Source organism: Cervus canadensis, chromosome 22 (assembly GCF_019320065.1).
Source record: "Cervus canadensis isolate Bull #8, Minnesota chromosome 22, ASM1932006v1, whole genome shotgun sequence".
Lineage (NCBI taxonomy): Eukaryota > Metazoa > Chordata > Mammalia > Artiodactyla > Cervidae > Cervus > Cervus canadensis.
Window position 1 is genome coordinate 27,481,267 of NC_057407.1, and position 27,510 is coordinate 27,508,776.

Sequence of the window (27,510 nt, forward strand, 5' to 3'; positions counted from 1 at the left end):
GGAACGCTTCGTATTGAAACTGGTTCCAGGCGTACCGCGAAAATTCTTCGCCCCGGGATAAACTCTGGCTAAACCAGCAGAGACTGACTCCTTAGGGAGGAATAGGCAGGTTTTCAGATGGGTTCCTTCCTGGAAAACAGCTCTCGTACTAAGAGCTAGCGCATTGCCATGAATAACAACAGGGAAGTTGGCTCTTGCATTTCTCTTCTATAGCCTTCTCTCAAATATTTAATCAGTTGTGTCAACTCAGCCTCAAAGAGGAACTTTGGGTTTGGGTTTGTCTAAAAATACTGGGCGTCGTATAAAAGACCTTACTCGGCCCACCTAATCCGAGAAAGTAAAATGCCATCTTCCACAAGGAGGAATTAGAACAAGACACAATCTCCTCCTCAGAATACAGGTCGACTCTCAGCTACAGTTTAAACAAACTATCATTAAGACTAGTACTCTATACCGTGCATATTGTTTAAAATACACCTTTTTTGCATATGCTCATCAAACAAATCCAATTGGTGGCCTTCCTAATCTAGTCAGCAGCTGTTTGCTTTGGCCACCATGTTAAAATTCTATCAACATTTAAAAGATTTCATACAAAAACCCAGACTTCCAGCTGATTTTTAAAAATATGTGCACCAACATCCAACAGTCAGCTGGAGCAGTTGCCCCTTTTGACAAATAATTTTCACTCCAGTATGTCACAGTCCCCACTATTCTAATTACACTCTCCCACTCTCACCTGTTTTGCCTAATGAATATTTTACCCCACTGCAAGGGACCATGCCATAAACGAATTATTTTTATTTATTTATTTTTTAGCCAGATTTAAACTCTGCCCTTGAGAAGTTATGATCTTCTGATCACTTTATCTAACTTCGTAAAAATGTGCATAATGAAACCTTTACAATTCAGTAATGTACAAAGTAGTACTAAATAACTCACGTAACTTCAAACAGCTTTAGCTAAGTAAGTAGCCTGAGCAAGTGTCAGGTTAGACTTGGAATTCCTTCCAAGACTTCTAACTGTGTAGTTTGAGGTAAATGACCTAAATTTCCAATTCTATTCGGCTCTCAGATGAAGATACACTATCACGTTCTCACAAGGCTACTTACACAAGAATTACTGTTGTACCTGTATATAGCACCTGTAAGCTGAATCTGTATACAGTACCTATAAACTGACTGTGTAACTTTTTAAGGAAATCGTATGAATTTATACCATGTTTTTATAATGAAACAAATTACTTGTCAATATAGAACTAGAGAGAATAAAAATAAATGAAAATCTAACCCAGTGAGACATAATCACAAAGCATTTAAACAGAAAAACAAAGAACATGTATTATATGTTCCCACACTAAGATACTAAAACTCATTTTCAGTACTTAGGTTTAATTCTGTTTTAAGCCTAAGACTTTTGGAAGGGGAAAAAGCATTTCAAGAGGCCTTCATATAAAAATTAAGTCATTCCATTTCATTACATTATTATGTCAGAGCAAATTAAATCAGTAGGTATTTATTGTGGCTAAAGTACTAATTCAAGTACTATAAAATTTTTGTATTAGTAACTCTGCTACATATTTTAAAATTATTTCTACATCTGGACAGAACTACTTACTAAATATATTTTAAAATTTCAGTGAGAAAATTAGACAATATATGATTTTATTAATAAATAATGTGAAAGCATCAGTAATAACGGTTTGAACATTAAATTCTTTTACACATCCATGTCTTGGCTTTAATGTTATGCATACTGGCGTCTGGCACTGAAGGTAAACACATGAAAATATTTCCTATTTCCATGCACAGGTGTTCAGCTATATACCGTTTATAAATTATTATGGACAAGGTAACTTTTCCAATAATATTCATTTGGACAGCCACAATTAATATTAAATCAAGCAAGGCTATGTTGAACATATGCTCTAGATGTCAGTATTTAATGTTATTTAAAACTTAATTTTCTTATTTTTTTTAAGGGACATCTTTTTGTATATGTGGGTGCTCAAATGAAAACTGAAGAATGCATTCTTTGACCATAACCAAATTCTCATACAAGAGGGTATTTGCCTCCTCCTCTAAAAGAAGCAATAGATTTGCTCATAATCTCCCTCTCCAGGCACCATTTTCCATATCACTAATGAAAATGCTCACAAGCACCAACCCCAAAATTTTGTCTTCAAGGGAAAGGTATAAAGTTTAAAAAGTGGCTCATATTTTAAAAAGTCAAATTCCAGCAACACTAATGCTAAAAATGACATCAATTATATTTCTTAGCATCCACAAAGTATAATATTTTCATGAGTTTTCTATTATGTGCAGATTTATTTTCCTTAAGAAGTAAAATGAAGTTTGAATAGTACAGTCTGTGGTGTGGTGACATCAGCAACTGCCAGTTCTTGTCCATCAACGAGTCCCAATTCTAAAAGAAAAAAAGGTAAATTAACCCAAGCAAAAAAAACAAAATCCCAAGAAGAGATAACACATTCATAAACTATAGCAAATTATGGTCTAAACAAACATCAAAATCCAGTTCTCTTTAATCAAGGTAATATTTGATTTTGCACAGATTTTTTAATACTCTACTCAAAGACAATTAATTCTATTAATGTTTCTTAAGATATAACTAATTAGAATGGTATTACCGTTCAAAAGCATTAAGAGCAAATCTAAAACAGGCCTTTCTTTATTACTTTTACTGGAAAAAAAAATAGAAGAAATTGATTAGCATTAGTAAATACACTCATTTAAAATACCTTTCAATGTCTTGGAGAGATTTGGCCTTGTTCGTTCTTCAATAGAGGTTACTGACTAGAAAATAATAATGTAAAGCACATTAAGTGAAATTAAACTTTTAATGTAATTTTGTGGGGGATGGGGGTGGAAAACTGAACACTGATCACCTGTAAGTAAAGTGTTCTATTTTTGCCCTCTAATGTGGCTGTGATAGCTGGAGATTTCATCTGCCTAAATTATAAGAAAAAAAAATCAGAATCATTTTTCAAAAAAAAACAATTCTAGTTTTTAAAGTTTTAAAATCACAAATTTTTTTCTACAACATAACAAAAGTCCTGAACACTTACAGAGAAGCACTATTGGTGAGATAATCCAAAACCTCCTGCAGTTTAGCTGATGGAGAAAACTGAATGTTTTGAGGAAGCTGGCTGCAAGCTGGGCAGTTTTCCTACATATAAAACACAAACCACAGTGACACATGCACCAATAACAGTCTACTTATAATGATGAAATAAAAATCAAGTTGTTTTATCATCAGTCGATTATTTCCTATGAACAAATTTTTATGTTTTAAAAACCTGCTTTTCCCAGCGGGTCATTTTTCCTAAATTATTTCACTACATAGTATTTATTTGAGGCTGTACTACAAAAGATACATAGTAAGTAGGGTTCTGGAAGTCAGAAAATACTTACAAAGGGTGTGGGAAATTTCATTCACATTTCCAACCAGTAATTAATATTTAAAAATCAAAGTATGCATAATCAAAAAAGCTTTCATTAGTATACTACTACTAACCTTTCTCTCTGCTTCAAATGTGTACGTGTATAGTCCATCTACATCGTTGAAAACCAAGTAATTATTAAGGGGAATATATGCGCTGTAATGAAAAAAGTGTTTATTTTTATATAACTGAGCCAGATCAAAACACAGACTTACATACATACTAAAAATGAAACTCATTACCTTGTGGCTATTTTAAAAACCTCAGTGGCACACACAGCTAATGAGGAAAGAAAATAAAGATGCTTTAACTCAATAAAAATTAGACATTTAAAACAGAAGTTAGTTATAAATCAAAACATAAATTTACAAAGCTATTGATTACAAAATAAATAGAAAAATACATACAAAAACACTATTATTTTTTAAAACTGAGAATATAACATTTTATATTTGTTTTGTATAACCCAAATGACAAGGCAACATTTTAAAGTAACATTACAAGTTTTCTTCTCTCCTCTTCAGACCGAGTAGCCTATTATACTGATTAAAAAGAAATGGCACTAAAATGTCTTCTTACTATAGAGCACTTTATCTATGAAATAATGTAAGACGAGATACATACAAGGTCCAATAGCTTGTCTTGTGGTTTTGGGGGCAGCTTAATTATACTACCATCCACCCAAGAAGATAATCAAATCTCCAGAACACTAGTTTTCTGAGATCATGTAGCTGCAGAAATACCGACTTAGGTACTGAAAATCTGAAGGGATGGAAATAAAATTAAGTAGTGGCCATTTTTCCTCACCTGCAATGACTGCATTTGTGGAAGCTACTGCAGGAATGATTCGTTTTACTACTCCTAAAAAATATATTAATTAAAATATGGTTATTCCTTTTTTAATAAGTAGGTATCTTAAATTAGACAATGATTATTATTAAATATCATGCCCATTACTTGATTTTTCAGGCTTTCAGGTCAGAAAATAGACTTAAGTTTAACCATGAAACAATCTTCTTTCACATTCATATTATTTTCTATTAACAGCATGTTCAGAATCCTAAGTTATAGTCGGAAAGATAAGTAAATTCTTCACACTGTTTTATATAAAGATGAGACAATAATATACTAATAACTCCTAAAATTTCAGGTGTTTATTTTGCTCCAAGAACAGTATGAAGATTAAATAAAATTTTACTGAGTTTATATAACATCATGTTAGTCTTATTACTCTGATTTTAAAGATAAGGAAAATGAGGTTGAGAGAAATGAACAGCATCCACACCCATCCACCTTGTAAGAGATGGGGGTGATATATGAACCCAGGTCTGCCCTAATGTGCATAATCTTAACTGACACAGTATACTATACTATCCTCAATAAGGTTTGAGGAAGTATGAGGAGTAAGTTACTAAGTTTTTCTTCGTTTATTAGTTTTAGCCATTCTATTCACAAAAATTTAAGACAAACAGAAAAACTGCCCCAAACACTGTTTCACTCTACAACATGGACTATACAAAATATTAAACACAGTTCTCTATTTCTACCCCACTTTTTTCATATTAGTATCCAAAGATTAGGAATGACCAAAGCCCCACCTAAAATCATTTTTTAAGTACAAAATAAATATTCTGTAACTGTATTTGTACTGTTCACTTTAGAAAACAAAAATTGTGATCAAAGCAGCTATATTATCTTAGACTGTGAGAGAGCCCTGAAAGATGTGCTTTCAAGATTTTAGGTGCTGGCAGGTCAGGTTTTAAAAACTTAAGAAAAAAGGCAAATATCTAAGAAGATGTGAAAGGAAGATAGTTAAGGAGCTGGAAAGCTGTTTTAAAAAATTAATTCTGACCATCTGACCGTTATGTGCAACTTCTGAAAGAGGAAATAGGGAGGAGCTAACCTCCTGATGATTCCTGGAAGCTCACCAGTGAACCACAAAGAGCAGGATATAGTGGAAGGAGAAACAGGTTGTCACAAACAGTGAGAAGCTGAAGACACACTGTCCAATAGAAGATTCACCCATCTCTCACCCCTCAAAAAATCTGGATTCCACTTCCAATTTGGCTTCTCTACTGTTTGTCAAGGCTCTCAAACATCAAGCTAAGAAACACACACCAAGCCTTGCTAAAAGGTATGGAAGGATAAATAAGACTATACACAGAAATGAGTTTGCAGTTCCCGATCAGGACAAACGGAATTCATTTGTTAATTCAAACAATTAGCAAATAAATGTGGATTATATGCCAGATACCATTCTAGGTGCTGTACAGAGGAGCAGTAAAAAAAAAATTATCTTACAGTGATGGAAGAGTCCATTAGATGGTTTCCTTGGGGAGGTGATAACTTGAATAGAAATCTAAACCATGAAAAAGACCCATTCATGCAATGACCTGGGGAAAGTGCAACTGTGTACATGGCAGGGGCAAAGGTCCCAGAACAGGGATGAATCAGAGTGTAAGGATGAAATATTCTTCATAGAGGAAAACAAGGCTATCTGAATTCTGAGCAATTATAAAAACGTAAAATAGTGAATGATTTATAAGTCATTATCAGTTGGTATGATCAGGAAATTGTTAAGTTGATACCTGAGTGACAGGCAACCAACCGTGAGGGGAATCCAAGGAAGAGAATTACAAGCAAAAGCATCACGAGTTATTGAAGTTCTAAGGTGGGATCATGCTTGGTGTGCTCCAGGAACACAAAGCAGGTCAGAACAATGGAACAAAGAAAGTGAAGTCGCTCAGTCGTATCCAACTCTTCGCAACTCCATGGACTGTCGCCTACCAGGCTCCTCAGGCAACTGTCCGTGGAGTTTCTCAGGCAAGAGTACTGGAGTGGGTTGCCATTTCCTTCTCCAGGGGATTTTCCCGACCCAGGGATCAAACCTGGGTCTCCCGCATTGCAGGCAGAGGCTTTACCATCTGAGCCACAGGGAAGCCCCAACAATGGAACAATGAGTGTACAAACGCAACAAGGAATGTGTAAGAATAGAATTTTCAAATGACATTACTAAAACATCAGTAAACATAAGGAAATAATTACAGGAGAGAAATGGCAGATTTTCAGAAGGACAAAGCTCTTTCTGGTGAGCTTAATGATCTTGAACAAAATTTTAGGAAAGGTGAACTATAAGTAGATACATTAAGAAACATTAGTCACTAAAACTGAGTGTTAGGATTGTTACTGAGACAAGTCACAAGACTACCTCATTTGGTTACCATGAGTAGCTTTGGAGCCCAGGGAAATGTGGAAGATGAGCCTCAATAGAGCATTTGGAAAGGTCTTTCATGACATCCTTGTGAACAAGATAAAGAAACATGAAGTATTCAAGAACATATGATCAACAGAAGGGAATAAATGTAAAAGGTCCTGACCAGAAGTATGATTCAATTATCTGTTCTCAGCCACTTTAGTCTTGTTAAAATTTTTAAGTATTTGGAAAAGAGGTAAAAGATATTACCAAAACAAGTGATATGAAGCTAAAAAGAATACGTTAAGTTGGCAGGCATAAAGAACATATTAGGTTGGTGCAAAAGTAACTGGTTTTGCAGTGTTGAAATCTGCCATTTGATGTTGGAATACATTCTAAATAAATGTGATTATGTTATACATCATTTTAATGTGCATTTCTCACTTTATGTTTTTTTACTAAATGACTTATTACTTGCTGTTTATTTTTCATTGGCAAAAATGTGTTGATTAATAATGGTTCCTATTTTGATTAATAAAGATGTGTTCGAGCCTAGGTACAATAATTTAAAATTCACAGTTCAAAACTGAAATTACATTTGCACCAACCTAATACATACATATATACAGAACAGCAGGATGAGTTTAAGAATAAATTTAAAAGGACCTATACTTGAATATAAAGAAAAAAAAAATGCCATCCCCCAAAACTGCCAAATCTGTAACAGTGAGATGTGGCTTAGCAATTGCATATGTGAAAAAAACTTCCAGATTTTAGCAGACAGTAACCTGAAGGAATCAAAAGTATAGCATCAATGTAAACCACAAACACTGCCAGCCCAGGTTGGATACATGAGACAAGCGCTCAGGGCTGGTGCACTGGGAAGACCCAGAGGGATGGGATCGGGAGAGAGGTGGGAGGGGGGATCGGGATGGGGAACACATGTAAATCCATGGCTGATTCATGTCAATGTATGGTAAAAACCACTACTATACTGTAAACTAATTAGCCTCCAACTAATGAAAATAAATGAAAAAAAAAACCCACAAACAAATAATACAAAACCCTGGCCTCCTCTAAGACTGCATCAATGCTCAGAAGTGTATCCTAAGACTCATCCTAGAGCACTGCAGTCTCACCTGGATAGTCCAGAGGAGTATGGATAACTGCAATATGGTTAGAAGAAAACAGCATGATGGGAATTTGAGTCATGGAAACATGTTGATGGGTTAAAGGAACTAGCAAGGTTGATGGGAGTGATAACAATTTGGAGGGTTCAATATGTTAAGGGCCATTACTTGAAAGAGAATTAAATTTACATATGGCATAAGCATATGGCATACTCTGAGACAATATCCAGCCCACACAAAAAAGATGGAAATTTCTCTTCAATACATAGAACTGTCGTAACAATACTGTCCAAATGTGAAATGATTGCCCCAGAAATGGATAAACTGCTCTTCAGCAAAAGATAAAGTCAATGAATGGCTTGACCTGGATGACTCAGGGACTCCTCTAAGCCTGAGTAAATAAGATTCAATGATTAAATTCCTCCTAGTAAGAAGTGCTATGGATTCGAGTAAATTCAGTTTCCTTCTAACAAATTTGGGGCAGCTGGAAACTGTTATTTCCAGAGCACCTTTACTGAATCGCAGAGGGATGGTACTATCTGAAATCACTTATCAATTATTTCCCCCAAAGCATCACATCCTCTGAAAAAGGGACCATCTTAAGATCGTTATTAATGAAAATTACTTACCTTGAGTGAGTCTATATGTAACACCTCTAATATTATATTGTGATGCTCTTTCCAGGGCTTTTTGGAAAATCCACTGAATATGATCAGGGTCATCACCATCTAATGGAACCCCTTCTGTCAGGAAAGGGGGAAAAAAAAAAGGAACTGAAGACAGAAACATGTACACATAAATCAACTTATTTTTAAGGTAAATGTCCAAATAAATAATATAGACAAGTATCTTATGTAATTCTGAACTATGAAATTAGGTTTATTACCTCCAAAAGGCTGCTCCTTAGGCCACTGCAATATCCTGACATACTCAATACAGTGTTCTGGTAGCCGGGGCATCGACGCAATGGTGCACATGGGAAAATTAACCTAAAAACACAGTTTGCCTTTTTTACTGGATTTTAAATAAATTATTTTAAAATGTAACTTCTAGTTATGATCTAGTTTGTAAAGTTTCTTATAATTCATATTAGCCTTCCACTTACAGAAACAAAATATTTAATACTATTAAGAATGCTTCTGAAATTAACACAGCTGATCTAAGTCACTTCACTTAGGTTGATCTCCCTAAGAAAATAGGTTTGCTCTACACTTAAACAAATACATAAAGTTAAGCTTTGTTAGAACACGGGAAGAATAGGAGTGAATAAATTCTCAAATATGAGTACTCTATTATGTTTAACTAAGATTTAAATCTGTAAGATATAAAATTAACCAAAACAAATCAATTTCAAATAAAAACTAATAAAATTATTTCTAAATCAGACTTCTAAATGCCCTTTCAAGTGGAAATGCAATTAAAGAGCCTCATCTTTGGAAATAACATTCTCATCTCTGATGTCTTCATATCCTTGAAACACAGGCAAAAACCCAACAAAACAGATTACAGCTCTATCCCAACATATAACTTTCTAACTGATCCCCTGTTCCTTATTCTCTAAATAAAAAACTAACAGAAATGAATTACGAGAACAGAATAGCATCACAATGATCATATTGCGTCTATGTATGCGTGTGCTCAGTCGCTCAATCATGTTCAGTTCTCGCAACCCAGGGACGAGAGCCCACCAGGTTCCTCTGTCCGTGGGGTTTTTCTGGCAATACTGGAGTAGGTTGCCATTTCTTTCTCCAGTGGATCTTCCCGGACCAAGGGATGGAACCCATGTCTCCTGCACTGCATGCAGATTCTTTACTGCTGAGCCATCAGGGAAGATACATTATGTCTGTATCTTTCCTTAAAAAAAGGGAAATTTTGTATTTCATTATCGTATTTCATTCTTCTTAGCATGCCTTTTAAAATATGGTTATTCCTAATTAAAAATCCTAAATATTGACTAATCTTAATAATGCAACCCTTATTTCACCCCAGGATACTATTAAACAGATGCAGGTACTTCTGTGATTACCTGTGGTGGATATAGTTCCAGTGTGCATTCAATACAAGCAGTCATTCCAGGTAGAATCACCCGGGCATTTCCTTTAAAACCTTCTGTCCCTCCATCTATCAAAGGGACAATGGAGCTTGGATCTAATACACCATCTTCATAATTTAGAAGAGATATCTAGGAAAATTGTTTCAAGGGTTTAAAAGGAGAGGGGGATAAGAATTCAAAAAGGGAGAATGCTTTCAACAATTCTAAAAGTCAATCACATTACTGAATACTAACACATCAAATCAAGGGATTACATTAGTAGCAATTTACATCCAAGCCTGCAAATTAATGAATGGCAATAAACAAGGAACTACGTCTACTACTGAAAATGGAATAAACTCTGATTTTTCAAAAATATGACATAAAATCTCATTTTTAGTATGTTAAGAGCAGCAGGAAGAACTTCAGAGAACTGTAAAAACACTAAGTCTTTACCAGCATGCCATTTATCCATCTTCTGGCTATGATGGAGTCCAGTCCACATACAATTATATGAAATTCTATGAGAAAAAAAATGCAAGTTGAGTTTTTAAAAATGCTGCCACACAAAATGATTCACAATTTCTAAGAAACAAAAAACATTTTTCATTTTAAAATAAACATACACAGCTTCCAATCCTTAAGTAATCCTTACTCAAAACAGCATATAAAAATGCAGCTAATGGTGCCAACTAAGAATTAAAAAACAGTGCCATCCTCCTTTCAGTCAGTCAACATCATTCCTGAAAAGCCAACACCAAGAAATGAAAGCAAATAAAGAAATAGCAATAAAATAGCTAGCAATCCGTAAACAGCAACTAAAAAATATAAAAATTTAGTGAGAGTTGAATTTCAAGTGGAAAACTTACGTCGATAGAAAGTGTCGTCAAAATCCTGAATCTTGTTGAAATGTCTGAATATAAGTAAAGGAACTTAAGCGGCTAAATTTTTAACTTGTAAGATGAATTCAACAATGCCACAGGATCAAATTATAAATGTATATTTAAAACAAGACATAAGTCATCAGTGTTCAAAGCAATGGAATTCAAGGAATCTGATAAAAAGAAAACAATCCTACCTCCTGAAAAAAATGTTTTCTAAACACTCCTCTCCCCTAATGACATAGAATAGTTTCTCTCAACCCCAAGCCTCCTTATTAGTATAATTGTATCTCTGTTATACTTTCTACTCTGTTGCAATTCTTATGTAAAACCATAAACTCTGGGAAAATAGAATGTGTGTCTTCAACCATCAGCATCAAGCAGAGGCAATAAAAATTTGTTCAGTGAAGGGAAAGGGTATGCTATAGTTCCCACTTACAAAGGGGATTCTAGGAGTTAACGTACTGCACAAATTAATACACTGTACACCTTAAATTTTTAGTTTTATACGTCAGACATAGGCAATTAAAAAAAAAGTTACTGCAAAACTAATTTCTAGAAAACACAGATGTTTCCGATAGCTTTCTCAGGGGCTAAGGATGTGTTATTGATTTTTTCCCCTTGTTGGGGGAAGGGTGAATTTCCTTCCTTCCTCACTGAACTCAGTTTTTCTAAACTCTCTCTGCCCAACCTGCACCATATTAGCAGGCTTTCCCCAGCCTGGAGGGTGCCAAGAGAACACCATTCAAAACTGGCTGTGAGTGTGAATCATAGTACTTAACATCTGCATAGCATACATATGCAAAAAAAAAACATTTTTAAAAATTTTTTCTAAATGGAGCGATTTCATTTAGTAACGCATAAATTACACTCCCCTAAAACAAATCATCCATTGCAGACTTTAAAAACCAAAATGGAAAAGAGGGACAATACATAGTATGTGTGCTCTAGATTTTTTTTTATTATTCTGGCCTACAAATAAAGAAATGTGTTCAATTCTAGCCCTCGCCCACCAAGACCCCTATTCCTTTTGACTACCAGGCAAACGAGAGGTATAAGCTGCAACTAGAAAACGGAAGTCAAAAGAGAACCAGAGCAAACAGTAGCAAAACAAAAATAGGAGACCCAGGAGCCAGATCAAGAAATGCCATCTCTTCAATCCAGATCTAAATAAGGCAGAGAGACAAAGAGTGTACACACTCTTTTTTTCTCTTTTTCCCTATAAGGACATGTATTTGCATGTTTAAACTTTTTATTTTTGCAAAGACAGTACACAGTGTCCCATATTTCTTTCACCCAGTTTCCCCTAAGGGTTACATCACATATAAACTACAGTACCATATCAAAATCACAAATGTGACCCTGGTACAATGTGTGTGTTAGGTTCTGTCATTTAAATGCACGTGTATCTGTGTAACGACTACAAGATGCACAACTCTTACAGCACCACAAATATCTCCCTCCTGCTGCCCCTTTACAGTCACATCTATCCCCTCCAATATGCCAAATCCCTGGCAATCACTAACGTGCTCTCCATCTCTGTAATTTTGATATCTGAAGGTTATATGCAATCATGCAGTATATGACCTTTTGAGATTGCCATTTTTCATTCAGCATAATGCTCTTGATATCCATCCAAGCTGTACTTCATTAGTTAGTTTTTTATTGCTCAGTACAATAATACTGTTCACCTATTGATGGATGTTTGAGTTGTCACCAGTTTTTGGTTACTTTGGTATTTTTATACAGATGGTAAATGCCCAGGAATGAAACTGCTGAGTTGTATGTAAAGTATATATTCAAATTTTTTTAAAAAATAGCCAAACTATTTTCCAAATGACTACCATTTTACATTTCCAGTTTTCCTGTATCTTTGCAAACATTCATTACTATTTTTTATGTCAGCTATCCTAAAACGTGTGTAGTAAATCTCATTGTGCTCATAACCTGGATCTCCCTTAAAGCTAGTAATACTGAATATCTTATCATGAGCTTTTTACTATTTTCTTTAGTGAAATATCCCTTCATATTTTTGGTCCATTTTCTCACTGCTTTTTACTGTTATGAGAGTTCCTTATATATTCTTGATGAATCCTTTGTCAGATACCTACTTCATAAGTATTTCCCAGTGTGTAGCTTATCTTGTCATCCTAACAAGATCCTTCACAGAGTAAAAGTTTTTAATTTTGATGACATTCAATTTACCATTTTTTTTCTTTTATGGATTATTCTTTTGATGTGGTCTACGGATTTTTATCAAACCCTGCATCCCAAAGCTATTTCTCCTATGTTATCTTCCAAAGTTCTACAGGTTTACATTTTATACTTAACTTATGATCTATCTTGAGTTTATTTTTGCAATGTTGAGTTTTGAGATGCTTTTTTCTTTTTTTTGCTACCACAATTTACTGAAAAGATGGTCCTTTCTAGAGTGAATTGCTTTTGCACCTCTGTCAAGTATAAATTGGCCATACTTGCATGTGGCTATTTCTGGTTTCTCTATTCTGTCCTGCTGATCTGTGTCTATACTCTCTCCTTGGCAACATCAGTTTGATTATTGTACTTTGATAGCTCTTGAAATTGGCCAGTGATTTCTCCAATTTTCTTCTTTCACAGTATTGTCTTACGTAATCCTTAGCTCTATCAATTTTAGAATAATCCTGCTTAGAGCAACAGAAAAGTTTGCAGGAATTTTGATAGAAACTTATATACAAATTGTACACAAATCTGGGGCTAAGTGACATCTTTACTATGTTGAATCATCCAGATCTTGAACACTATCATTCCATTATTTAGATCGCTTTTGATTTCTTTCATTTGCATTTTGCAATATTCAGCATACAAGACCTATGCTTATTTTGTTAGGTTTACACTTAAGTATTTCTCCTTTGAGTAGTTATAAATGGCACTGTAGTTTAAATTTCAGTTTTCATGTGTTCACTGCTAGTATACAGAAATACAATTGATTTGTGTATGTCGACTTTTGTATCTTGTGGTATTTCCAACATAACAAATCCCATTTCCTAAGTTTCCATAAAATACTAATAGTTCCCTGGATCTAAAAGTATGGGAATCAACAAAGTATGCATAGTCCTTTTTTAAAACATGTTTCTTATAAAAATATATTTATTCTGACACACCTTCCATTTGACTAATAATATACTGACTCTTTACTTTGCCTGCTATGGTAAGGCGATAGAAAGATTACCATTATCCAGCCTACATACTTAAGCATCTAGTCGAGGACATATGCAATTGAAACTTATATTAAAGACAATAAGGCAAATAAATGAAGGTACTTGCTACTTAAGCTTAATTTAGGGCAAAAAACATTTTATATAACCTTAAAAAGAAAAGACTGAAAGGACATTTAACAAAGTGTTACCAAAAGATATGTCAGTAATAAGCTTACTGCTGCTGCTTATTTTTACTGCCTATCTGTATTCTCTGTGTTAAACATCTCTCGTATAATAATAAAAATAAAAAGCTTCAAATAGTTAAGTATTGAGTAACTTATTTGTCAAAAGGATACGGAACTACATTGCAATTAGGAACTCTGTCATTTAGAAATTCTGCAGCAACTTCAGCCTTAGGTCTTCCAACATCTTTAGGCCTACAGAAAAAATTATATTTAAATTATCATTCATGATGTAAATCTAGATTATCTACATAATCTACTTTCATATATAAAAATATCCACAGTGAATTTATCTGGAGGCAATTTAGAAGGAATATTTTTACCTAAATATTTCTGATGAATAATGAGTCATTCAACACTAAATGTAAACCCTTGTTGATATTCCAAATTAAGTATTTTTAAGTACTGCCAAGTCTAATTAAGTATTTAAGTGAAAATATGAAGTTTTTTAAGGTAAAGTGTAACAACAGCATGTTTCCCAGCCACTTCTCAACGTTGTGTTTCCTAACGTAAAAAATTATCCCAGATCCAGAGATCTCCATGTCTTTGCCCTGAATCTCAGAACTTCAAGGTGTTATTATGCAGGTCTTGGCAGAAAAAAAATCAAGGGATCCTAGGGATGCGAGAGTGTTCACATACCCACTTCTTCCCATGTGTGCTAATTGACAAGTAAATGCTGTATCCCATAAGCAGCCACAACTATGGTTTCTGAAGGAATAATTCCAAAGGCAGTATCTAGAATTGCAAATGCTACCACTATCTTCAAGAAGGTAAAAATAAAAGACCTCGAAAGGTTACTCCTAGATAATAACCTCAGTTACAGACAGGAAAGGACATGAGTTCTCTCTTCTAATCTCAGTACGAATGCTTATTTTGAATGGTATTTTTCTTTCCTAATATTTCCTCATTCTCTTCACGGGAATAAATCACTTCCTCAGGTACACATGATAAGCACTTCATTACTACTTTTTCACAATATGATTTTTGGTTACATACATAGGTCTATCATACCTACCAGACTATGAACAACTGGAAGAAAGTTACCATACTCATCTCTTTGTACTCCTTCCCTAGCTAAGCACAGAGTAAACACTTGAAAAATAAATGAAAATTAAACAGTCACTGTGCGCATCAGAAATCATATTTTATTTAAATTGGAATTTTTAACATGTATATGTATGGCTGAGTCCCTTGGCTATTCACCTGAAACTACTACAACATTGCTAATCAGCTATACCCCAACACAAAATGTTTTTGGTGCTAAATAAATAAAATGCTAAAAATAAATAAAATAGGAATTTTTTAAAAATGCTTTAACAGGTCAAATTTCTTCTCTCCAACAAGGCAGAATGCTTTTTGACTCAAAACTTCTGATAAGAGTTTTATTCTTTGTCCAAACTTGTAATTACAAGAGACTCTAGCATAAGTCAAGCAACTTGATTTCAGTATTGCATCCAACTACACTGGACAGAGTTCTTTAGGTATACAGAGTAGATAAAACAGTTTCAAGAATCTTTCAGACTATGTATTATATGTGCTTTCATAATTGATCCCAAAAAAAGAACTCTAAGATGGTTTCTGTAGGAACTGCTACTTTACCATTCCAGAATTAGGGGAGTCAATTACTCCTCTGAAAAACTGTACTTTGAGTAAAATGGCCTTTCATACACATCATCCATGCAAGAATGGCACTGTTATACAGCAACACATCATCCTTGCAAGGTATCTTGGCCTAATTATTTAACCAGAAAAAACCTGTGGGGTTTTTGCTCTGAGATTAAATTAAGTAATATAGATAAAGAGCTCAGAAAGTACTTAATATATCCTAAGCACTTCACAAATCTTTAGTCACTATGATCTTCAATCATTATTTCAGCTCTATATTAAAGGGCACAGCTTATTATCAATAACCAATCAATTTGGAGGTGTCATTTGAAGAGCAGTCCTACACTAAATATTTGTCAGACTAGAAAGGGCCCACAAACTCTTTCTATCAAGAGAAGAGAAATGTCAAGGGCTGAAAAATAATACAAACAAAACCTTAAAAGTTAAATGTAGGGTTCACCGGACAATTACAATACTTTGTTAACTTGACTTAGTTTAACCCATTCTTCAACCTGTTTAAGATCTTTCCCAAAGTTAATTTTATCTTTTCTGTTACCTAACCTCATCCTGCATCCTAAGACTATTTGAGCACCTTTTGTCAGTACTCTGTGATCACTATAGAGAGAGAAAAAATCCTTAACTCTGTGCTGTTCTTAGTCACTCAGTCATGTCTGACTCTGCGATTCCATGGACTATAGCCCGCCAGGCTCCTCAATCCATGGAGATTCTCCAGGCAAGAATACTGGAGTGGGTTGTCAGGCTTTCCTCCAGGGGATCTTTCCAACCCAGAGATCAAACCCAGGTCTGCCACACCGCAGGCGGATTCTTTACCATCTGAGGCACCAGGGAAGCCCGTCCGTATAATTCTTTGAGTAACAAATACACTTTTATCTAAGCCATTCAAGTCCCTAAACACTACATAGTAATATTCATTAATGAACTTTTCCTCAGATCTGCATGTAAGGACTACTTCTAGTATTTAAAGTCACTCCACATAAGCCGCTCCTAGATGTTTACTACATTTCACTTATACCTAAGGTAATTATCCTTAGGTATAAGGAGCAAGTTAGGAGCAAGTTACATTTCACATGCCCCTGGGTTTTCTCTCCTTAACTCACCATCTTATTTCACCTTCTATAAAAAGTTCAAACTGAAAAAAAAAATTCAAACTGTGTCATAACTTCACTGCCCCAGAGTCACCACCACTCAAGTCTTGGCTCATAAGTCCCTACCAATATATCTCACTAAGGCCTAATATACAATTACTGTTCTCTTATGAAATCGAGGAAAAGAGCGGAACTCGGTGTCTTCAAGGCACGATCATCCCAAAGATCACATTCACCTTTTGGACATTTCTTTAAAATTAACAAAAACATGTATTTGTTTACAAAACTATTTTTGCCAGAATGTCCAAAATTTTCCTGCAAAATTTACCTAAGACAGGAGTGACAGTTCTTAACAAAATTAGCATTATCCTCTCAGTAGTTTTTTATTAAACTGAAAATGTAGTCAAATTCGAATGATTACCACAATTTTAAAATAGGATATTAAAACTCACCTAAATAAAAATTGCCTATTCAGATTGGAAACATCTATAGTGTCCATGTCTATAACGTGAATCTGTCTAAAACCAGACAAGGCCTGTGAGAATAAAAGGAAAAAAAAATCTAATTAAGCAAAAGGTTCGTCACATTTAAAATTTTTTAATTTCTTTTCAGTGGTCTTAAATCTACAATTCTCAGTAATAAGTTATGCACAATTGTATTCAATGGTTAAAGAGTCATACAAGGTATATAAAACTCAGGGTTCTTGTAAAGGTCAAAAAAGTGTAGGTACTCAGTTTTAAATAATCCATAACCCAAAAAGAATAACTGAAAATTTCTATGGTTGCTTCATAATCCCATAAACACATCTGTTAAAGTTTGTTTTGCTGCTGCTGTTGCTAGATATTTTAATTTTACTATTCTTACTACTTAACTATAGTTGCTATTCTTTTCTAGAATACTGTTGAAAGTAATTCCTACAAGATTTATATTAATGTAAGCATGCTGCCAATCAGAAATAACTGTAAAATTATAAACATACACACATACATATATATACACACGCTGGACATGTAAAAGAAATACCTTGAAAGTAGAGTCAAGAGCAAGCAATCAAAGAGCTAGAGAAAGGCAATAAAACTCCTGTGTTTCAATGATAATGCCACATATTTTAACAGTACAAGGTGTTCAAACTTACTAGCAGATTAAAAAAAAAAATAGGTCTCAAGACTCAATTATGCTTCTCTGGCCATGGTCAGTTTACTTAGGTAATCAAATTCAATCACTTGGTAATAATTTCACCATTTTTCTGCCCTCTTTATAGTAAGAGTTGTCCATACTTTCATTCTCAAATTCCTCTCTTGCACTTGCTGTAAACAAGCTCTCACTCCACTGAAAACCACACCTATCAGTCACCAGTGGTCTCCAATGACCAACTCTGACGCTCTCTAATACGACCCATCTCAAGTATTTGGCAGAGTATATGGATCGATTCCCCTCCTTAAAACACATTCTTCACCTGGTCACCTCACTCACAAGAATTTGAACACTTTTTATTTATTTTTTTAATATATTAATCAATTCTTTTTTCTCTCTCTTTTTAATTTATTTATTTATTTTACTTTACAACACTGTATTGGTTTTGCCATACATTGACTTGAATCCGCCATGGGTGTACATGTGTTCCCCATCCTGAACCCCCCTCCCAACTCCCTCCCCATCCCATCCCTCTGGGTCATCCCAGTGCACCAGCCCTGAGCATCCTGCATCATGTATCAAACCTGGACTGGTGATTTGTTTCACATATGATAATTTACATGTTTCAATGTTATTCTCCCATATCATCCCACCCTCACCCTCTCCCACAGAGTCCAATGAATTTGCGTGTCATCCTTGCGCAGGGGCCATGCTAATCTTCTCTGTATCATTCCAATTTGAGTATATGTGCTGCTGAAGCAAGCACTGAACACTTTTTAAAAATTGGTTTCCCATTCACTACGCTCAAGAATTTTCCTCCTCATTTACTGGCCAGAATTTGGGGCGCCTTTGCACTTATTAGCTTTGGTTACTTGTGGCGATTTCAGACCATCTTATAAGGTAAACCATCATCTAACAGATACTAATATCTGAAATTTAACAGTTTCCAAAACCAAAGCCAATCACCCTTGCTGACCCAAACCAGCAAATCTGTTCTTTACCCAGCCCACTTCACTTCAGTGAAAGCCAACTCCACCTTTCCAGCTGCTCACTGCAAAAACCTTATCATGTCAGCCTTGACTCCTCTTATGTCCTACACCAACCCACCAGCAAATCCTATTGATTTCATCTTCAAAACATTCATAATCCAACCTCCTCTCACCACCTCCAGTACTACTTCCCTCTTCTAAGGGACTACCTATCATCTCTTGCCTAGGTGACTTCAATAACCTTCACACCAGCCTCTCAGCTTCCTCATCTGTTCTTCCTCTTGCCTTTTCTTAATACATCAGCCACAGCGATCCAGGTTAAAGTCGTATGGAGTCAACTCACAGACTTAAACCTCCTCCAATGACTTCCTGACTCAGAGTAAAAGGCAAAGTTCTTACAGCAGCACCTCAAACCTTTTGTGACTCTCACTCCAAGCTCATTTTGTTCTCTCTGATACATCCTCCTAGAAAATGCCCCGTTCCTCACTTCTGCTTTAGCTACAATGACCTCTCTGTCCTCCTGGAACGTAACAGTTATGTTCCCACTTCACAGCTTTTGCACCTGATACTCCCTCTGCTTAGAATGTTCTTGCTCACCTCTCTGCCCAAATAGCACCTTTTTGTGAACCCTTTCCCCTCCCGCCAGGCTATCTATATTTCATCCTTCCTTTCTCCATAGCATTTAAGCATTTATTACCATCTGACATACAACATAGTTCACTTGTGTTTTCCTTCCACTAAAACAGAAGCCTTCAATATACAAACGCCTGTTTTGTTCAAGGCTGTATCTTTAGCATATAAAACTGTACCTGGTATATAGAGAAAGAGGTTCAATAAATATTTGCTCAATCAATAATACTAATGTCATATCCTTTATTTTAGAGTGAGCCTTTGGGGGCTTACGATCAATTCAGAAAATATGCATGTATCTCTCTTTTGTTATTTATGTGTGAAACAAGCAAAGTAACCAGTGGTAAAATTGAAAACCCAGTTTTCTTCTATGTAAGAGATTATTACAAGGCACTGAGTAACAAGGCCACTTCTGAAGTTGCTTGATGACTATTCCTCAGATCTAACCTCTAATTACTTTACATTTTAAACCGGTATCTATCATGTTTGCAAGTAACAGCTTTGAAATGGAAAAAAGCTAACTATTTAGGAGATTTGTCCATACAATGCCTATGAAAACCACAGCCTGTATTTCCTAAATCCTTTGGTTCTTGTGCTGCAAGGGTGTTTGTATCTAATAAAGTACTGTCATTTTGGCATCCTATCACAGGGCACATCGTGTGTGTGTGTGTGTGTGTGTGTGTGTGTGTGTGTGTGTGTGTGTGTGTGTGTGTGTGTGTGTGTGTGTGTGTGTGTGTGTGTGTGTGTGTCTCTCTCTCTCTCTCACAGGGCACATCATGTATGTGTGTCTGTGTGTGGGTGTCTGTGTGTCTCTGTCTCTCACACAATGTAGCCCACAAGATTCCTCTGTCCATGGAATTTTCCACGCAAAATACTGGAGTGTGTTGCCATTTCCTTCTCCAGGGGATCTTCCCAACCCAGGGATCAAATCTGCATCTCCCACATTTCCTGCATTGACCAGGAGAGTCTTTACCACTGTACCATCTGGTAAGCCCTATATGATACATACGGCTATTTATTTTGTGAGAGATGTCTTCCCAATGATCCTTCAAATTCACTAAGGACATACATCATGATGATCAGCAATGCCCACAGAACCAAGCATAGTACTAAGTATCAGGAAGTGTATTAAGTTTTTGCAGTCTCACTAGGAGTAACGTTAGTGTTTCCTAGTAAAAGTAATGTGCTTATTTATATTTAAACTTAGGTCCCAAAGCTGACTAGATTCATCATCTGGCTGTTACCTGCTTCATTTTCTAAGGAGTATGCTCTATCATTTCCACTTTTCCACATACTGATCAAAAAGCAAGCATAAAACAGCTCCAATCAATTCTTCCCCTAACCATTTTTGTTAAATAAACTGATAAAGTCTTATAAAGATCTACTTTGTAGTTATCAGAAGTCAATGAAACTAATTAAGTCACAAATTATGGATTCCATCCAGTACATAGGAATAGCTTTTTAAAAAGTACCCTTTCTTGACATGATGTTCTTTTAAAACAGACTGACCAAAAAAGGGAAAAAAAAGGTTTAGCTTTCCCATATTTTATGGGTCTACTACCACATGGTTATCAAAAAAAATTACTGTATGATTAGATCATGTAATGACACAATGGTTCAGTGAAGTACTTGACTGAAAACTGATGGCCTGGATTAGATTCCAGGCACAACACCATAAGCCAGAAAAAACTTGTCATTTAAGATCCCTGAACCTGTGTCTTCCTCTATATAAAATGAGATAGTGTCCTATTCACCTAAGTGGATTATTTTGAGGGACATACAAAATAATAAATACTTTGAAATTACATGTGAAATATGAATTAACAGTTCTGCTATTTACTTGTCTGAATTAACAAGCACTTTACAAGAGGAAGCACAAAAATTTGCTGGATAAAAAGAAGAGAAGAAAGGAGAAATAAAAATGTCTTATCAATCATTACTTTATAGCCAAGGACTTCAGGGTTTAAAAAGTTAAGTTACATCATCATTTTAATTACTATCTGGAATTTGACCTGCTAAACTTATCTAACAAAGGCTCAGGAGAAACAGTTAACAATCATAATAAAGGAATGACAGAAAAGGAAAAAGGTTTAATTATCATAGAGAAGGAAAGTACATATTTTATATATATATTACCAGGTTTTTCAGGAGCTCACATCCTAAGCCGCCAGCTCCAATGACTAGAACTTTACATGTATCTAACAAAAACTGGAGAGACTGTAAAGAACGAAAAGGCATATTAAAATCTAGTTGATAAAAACCGTAAGTACCATCAATAAAGCAACAAACCATAAAAGAGTTTCTCTGTTTCCACGAAAAATGCAACTGAAGATAAAGAGCAACCTTTGAAATTAATAAATTATTTAAATTTATGAACAAGGTATAACCAGAAATTGTATAACCCTAATGATTTCTGGACACGGAGGCCTGGAGTGCTGCGATTCATGGGGTCGCAAAGAGTCGGACACGACTGAGCGACTGAACTGAACTGAACTGAATGATTTCTGAGAGTTCCAACTTTAATGTTGCTAAATTGAGTTTTACTGGTTGAAATTAAAAAGCTACTATTTCTAACAAGAAAAAATTTGCCTAGTTTATAGTTGTCTCTTTTTTTAACTTTGAAAGGAGAGCATTAAACTCAATTATTTAGCTGACTTCTTAAAAATAGAAAAGTGTAAAAATCATAAGAACTGAAGATCAAGAACTGCACAAGCTGTTTAGAGGTCTTTAAAAAAAGGGGGGGGGGGTAAGAACAATAACAGCTGCTTTTCCATACAGTTGGTTACACTTACAAAACAGGAGATGGCAGGAAGAAAAAATAGGTAAAACTCTTATTTTTTGCCTATCAGCAGAAATATAATTTGAAACAACCACTTAATACAAGAATCTTAAATTATTAGCTCCCTGCCTCACCCCTGCAAAAAAAGAAAATCAGAAGCCTAAGAAAATATGCTGGATTATCCAAAGAAATACAGAAGACTGTCAATTTTGTCCAAAATTACTCAGGTTACTCAGATAAGACAAGTCAAACCTAAGAGTGTGCACCTTAAATTCAGGAGCAGCACAATACTTCTATTTCAAAACAGTATCTCTTCATCAACATAAAAGGAGATAAAAAATTTACTGTAAAGGAATATTTCCCATCCCATAATAAAAAAACAAGTTGTTTCTAATTGAACATTTGCTTTAAGTCAGACACTACCAGTTCCAAATTCTATTCCTCTATGATACAGCAGTCACATACTTTTTATACTTTTTTAACAGGCAATTAATTATATTGAATTCTAACTAATTATTTATAAATTAATTATATTCAATTCCAAAACTAATTATACTCAATTCTAAGTAAAGATACTCATTTCAAATAAACTTCAAAATTTAAGCAAGCACATCTGTATCTCTATGAAAGTTAAATTTCTCATAGCAAGGATTAAAAAGGTGTGTCTCACAAGTAATTTTAAACTGGCATTTTAAATGAAGTATAACATAATTTTAAGTGAGGTTATAAAGTCATTTTACTCTTGAAAATTAACATATTACATTTGAAAAATGTGAAAATAACTCAAATATTATTCAAATAAAATCAGTTGCAAATATTCTATTTACTATTTCAAGATAACTTACACAATTCTATTAGTATTTTTATTATAAGAGTAAATTAAAAAGGAAGCATCTTATTATATTTGCAACATAAAACTATTAGAGGAGTTATTTAAAAATAAACATTTCTCACTTCAGTGCTCGGTTCGAAATCAGGGTGTGTGAAGGGTCCAGATCGCTCGAGGAACTTCTTTACATGGTTCCAGCGACCTTCCCAGTCTCCAGTGTCCCCACACCCACCATCAACAGCCATTCTGCACAGAACACAGTAAATTCAGCTGCAAAGATCAGTATGAAAAAGCCACACCTACAACTAATATGGTTTCCCCACATGAAAAGGTAACCACACCAGACCTGCTCAAATACAAAGGGTAATATTCAATGTAGTTACACTTATGCTTTTATTGTCTTTTCTTGCTATTATATAGTTTATGTAAAGGTAAGAACAGATTGAGGAAATAATCAATATGTTTCTGGGTTCCTAAAATAACCTAAAATCAAACTTGGGATACTGATCTATCAGTGAGAAATGGGCTTTCTAAACATTTGGAATTTACTAAACACTGCAAACTGCCCAATCTATTCTATGAACAGCCTTGGAACAGAAAATATAAGCTACAAGAAAAAACAAAAACCAAAATAAAAATCGCTCCACTTCCAGAATCCTAATGCTTGACATCTAACATAACTCATGTGTCCTTTCCAAGTTTGAAAGGTATAATTTATTTCTGATGAGAGAAACTTATGCACATTTTTCTCTGAGGTCCTAATTTTCAAAAAAGAATCTCTTAGGACTATAAGGTGGCTTCTATTGCCACTAAACACAAGGAAAGTTTTAGGTTATAATTATGTCACAGATAGGCAATACCATCTAGAAACCTTTTAGAACATACAATCTAGTAAGGACGGACTCCTCTAACAAAATATATTTTCTATTCATTGCAAGACTCATGTTTCCTTGTAATTATTTTTAATTTTCAAATTTCCTACAATCCCACAATTTCTACCTTCAAACATATTTAGTAATATCCAATTTTGGACCAAGTATTGCCTAGCAATAAAGACCACAGGGTTTGATGTCACAGCTGGATTTGGTTCCACAATTAATAGCATTGTGACCTTCAGCAGATTACTGGACAGTCATAAACCTCATCTGTAGCCTGTCTGTAGCTACTTCTTAACGTCAGAATGATAAGAGATAATCCACATAGAGGCCTTAGTACAATACTTGGTATATAGTAAACATTCAAATCGTTGTCATTTTAAGCAAAAGTGGAATGAAATGAAAGGTGGGAAGAAATGTTAAACTAAACTTGTTCCAAGTTCTCTTGAGATTAAAATTCAACTTTCTGAGATACCTAAGGCCCTGCTACTGGGGACTGCCACAGAAATGACTAACTCACCACGCCCACTGCAAGAGCATTTTCTTCCCGTCCCAAATAAGGAGGAAGAAAAAATAGGTGATGCTGCGCGGGGTGTAACACACTTCGTTTAAACCTGTCTCACCAGCACAAAACTAGGCATCTGATATGAAATAAGGTGTGTAACACATGGAAAATGAAAGCTCTCTGGAGGCAACACTCTCCTTTCAGAGCCAATGATTTTGCAAAACTGACTAAAGTGCTTAGTACGATACCAGACTTAAAGTTCTCCTCAAAAGTTTGCAATTAATACTACTGTCTCAGTGTTTTCGAAAGGCCAAAAAACGGCCCATCGTCCTTTTCGTGTGTTTTGATAAGACTCCCTTCTCACAAAGTCTCGGCTCTGACAATCTGGGATGGAGGAAGAGAGGGGCGCAAGGGTCCTTCCGCAAGACCTTTAGGTTAGGCACCCCGGCGGGCCGGCGCGGAACCTGAGCGCGGTACCCGGGCCCATCGCTCGCGCGAGACAGACAGCAGGAGGGCCCGCCGGACCCCTGGGGCTGCGGGCGGGGGTCGGGGGGATGAGGCCGCGCGGCCTGCGCTCCGGGTGCCCCCCCTCCCAGCCCCCCGGGCCCGCTGCGGCTGGTCCCCTAGGCCTGGGGTGAAGGGAGGCGGGGGCCCCCGGAGAGGGCCCCGGCCTCCCGGCAGCACTAACTTCTCAGCCAGCAGCTCCTCTATTCTCCTTCTTTTCTTCTCCCTAAAAGAAAGAGAGAATAAAAGAAGGGTCAGCATCACGCTACACACTGGGCGCCGCGAGGGGATGGGGGGCGAGGGGACGGGGCGGAGGGTGGGAGGACCCCGGGTGGAGGCGGCGACCGCCCACCGCCGCGCTCTCTCACAACCCAGCCCGGCCCGGGGCGCCTGCAGAGCCCGGGTACTTACGGCTCCTCGCCATCCGCCATATTGTTCTCCGCCTCTTCCCAGGCACCCCCACGGTGGGAGGAGCGAAGGGGCGGGGCGGGGCGGGACCGGCCAGGAGGGGCCGGTGAAGAGGGGCGGGGACTGCGGGGAGGAGGCGCGCTGCTGGGGCTGGCTGTGCGAGGCTCCCGTGGGTTTAAAGGCTTCTTTGTGATTAAAATCATGATTAAATACGCTTAGAGAAGTCTTACCCAGTGTATAATGTTGTGTGAAAATACAACCTCATCTGTAGCTTATTTATGCATATACATAAATTGTATAAATTACAATTTATACAAATAACAAATACGTTGTTTATGCGATTTATGTATATGCAGAGCATCTCATCACCTCAAGATAAAGGATGATAGAAGTTTGCACTATTTTCCAGAGTCGGAGATAGATCTGCAGACAAATAGGTGGATACATAGGGGTGTGTGTGTGTCTGTGTGTGTCTGCACACGCACACACCTGAGTTCCTATGTGTCTGAATGGCTGGATAGAGAGAAACAACCATGTTCAAAACAAACAAGCAAAACATAATACATACATATATCCTTTCTTGGAGTGGGACACGAATGAGATTTTGAGTCAGAAAGTTCAGTTTATTTAAATCCTTAACTGTGAGACTTTGGGCACTACTGTGTCTTCATTTGTAAACTGAGGATGATAATGTTCACCTTGTAAGTCTGGAATTAAATGAAATCTATCGTGTTTTCAAAATCTAGTCCCTGATCAGCCACGTCAGCATTATTAGGAAACTTGTTATAAATGCAAGTTTTCAGGCCCTATTTGCAACCTTCAGTAAACCCAGGTTGATTCTGGGCAAAATAAAGCTTGAGAATCGCTGAAATGGAAAGCATAAAGCCTGGTTAGCACTCAGTTAATGTAGCTGCTAATAAATTAGATTTAATTTCCTCTTTGATCTTTATTATCCCCCAATCAAGTTTAATTCAATAACATTCACTGAGCTGAAAGTCAATGCCAGACAGTCAATGGAGAGACAGAGTTCATAGCCCGCAGTCCCACAGCAGGAGACAAGACACCAGCCCCTCTCCAATCACAGGTCTCAACATCAACCCAAAAACTTTTTTTTTTTGCCCAAACTCCTTTACAGATGGAAACTACTAAGGTTAAACCCTTCTTTTTCAAAACAGGCTCATGTGTGCTGGGTCTCCAGCGATGCTTTTAGGAGACCTTTCCATTAATGGCAGTAAGCATCACAACCCTCTCAAATGATAAAAACCAAGGGGCACCTTGGAGACCACATAGTTCAAACCCACCATTTCATGAGGACAAAGCTCAGGCCCAGGAACAGGAAGCTGCTGGCACAGGAATATGAAAAAAGTGAAAGTGTTAGTTGCTCAGTGGAGTCCAACTCTCTGTGACCCCATGGACTGTAGCCCACCAGGTTCCTCTGCCCATGGGATTCTCCAGGCAAGAATACTGGAGTGGGTTGCCATTCCCTTCTCCAGGGATCTTCCCAACCCAGGGATCAAACCCAGGTCTCCTGCATTGCAGGCAGATTCTTCACTGTCTAAGCCAGTTGGCCCAGGAAGAGGTCATCTGGCCCTGCTCCTGCCTTGGGACTCACGCCCTGACTCACTGCGGTGGTATTCTGATAGAGGACACCAGGCACTCCCACTGGCTCAGCGTGACTGATAAGAAAGAGCCACTTGTCCTTGCCAGTTATGAAAGTAACAGAGACATGCAAGCAAAACCTGCATCAGATTTACCTTATTTCAAATGGAATATATAACAAACTTTTAGATTATCCACTATGATTTATATACAGACAATACTCCGGGTGGCCCATCTAGACGCAGAGATTTGGACAGAAAAGCCCCAGAAAGGCCTCTATGTTGAATCGCATCCCCCTAAATAAATAGTGACAAAGAGCTGTTACTAAAGTAGAGCATTTCAAACAGCCAGAAATAAAGTAAGGATTCCATATGTGTTCATTTTTATTTTAAATGATTTTATGATAAAGGTAGAAATGTGTAGTGGGAAAAAAAGA

At 36.3% G+C, this 27,510-nt stretch overlaps 1 protein-coding gene and 1 pseudogene across 3 annotated transcripts; both read right to left on the minus strand.

Annotated features, from left to right (window-relative positions):
- Positions 1–1,644: 1,644 nt before the first annotated feature.
- On the minus strand, positions 1,645–25,559 carry UBA3 (ubiquitin like modifier activating enzyme 3). 3 transcript variants are annotated; one of them, XM_043443506.1, is made up of 18 exons: positions 25,479–25,536; positions 25,252–25,293; positions 23,309–23,429; positions 21,712–21,792; positions 17,275–17,357; positions 14,226–14,306; positions 10,682–10,725; positions 10,269–10,333; positions 9,807–9,962; positions 8,667–8,769; positions 8,410–8,523; positions 4,265–4,318; positions 3,700–3,736; positions 3,532–3,613; positions 3,083–3,183; positions 2,903–2,966; positions 2,756–2,810; positions 1,645–2,421 (listed from the first exon to the last, which is right to left on the minus strand). In XM_043443506.1, exons 1-18 carry the CDS (start codon positions 25,496–25,498, stop codon positions 2,333–2,335), a joined length of 1,392 nt encoding a protein of 463 aa, XP_043299441.1. In that variant the 5' UTR covers positions 25,499–25,536; the 3' UTR covers positions 1,645–2,332. The 3 variants fall into 3 exon arrangements, with proteins under 3 accessions (XP_043299441.1, XP_043299442.1, XP_043299443.1); XM_043443507.1 differs by having other exon boundaries at positions 8,410–8,520; positions 25,479–25,525; XM_043443508.1 differs by lacking the exon at positions 25,252–25,293 and having other exon boundaries at positions 25,479–25,559.
- Positions 18,624–18,722, minus strand: LOC122425196 (annotated as a pseudogene).
- Positions 25,560–27,510: the final 1,951 nt, after the last annotated feature.

Coding starts and splice junctions, on each gene's coding strand:
- UBA3 (XM_043443506.1), bottom strand. CDS start 25,498: ATGGCGGATGGCGAGGAGCC. Junction 21,793..23,308: donor ATTTCGAACCGAGCACTGAA/GTGAGAAATGTT, acceptor CGTTCTTTACAG/TCTCTCCAGTTTTTGTTAGA. Junction 9,963..10,268: donor GATGGATAAATGGCATGCTG/GTAAAGACTTAG, acceptor CAATTTTCCTAG/ATATCTCTTCTAAATTATGA.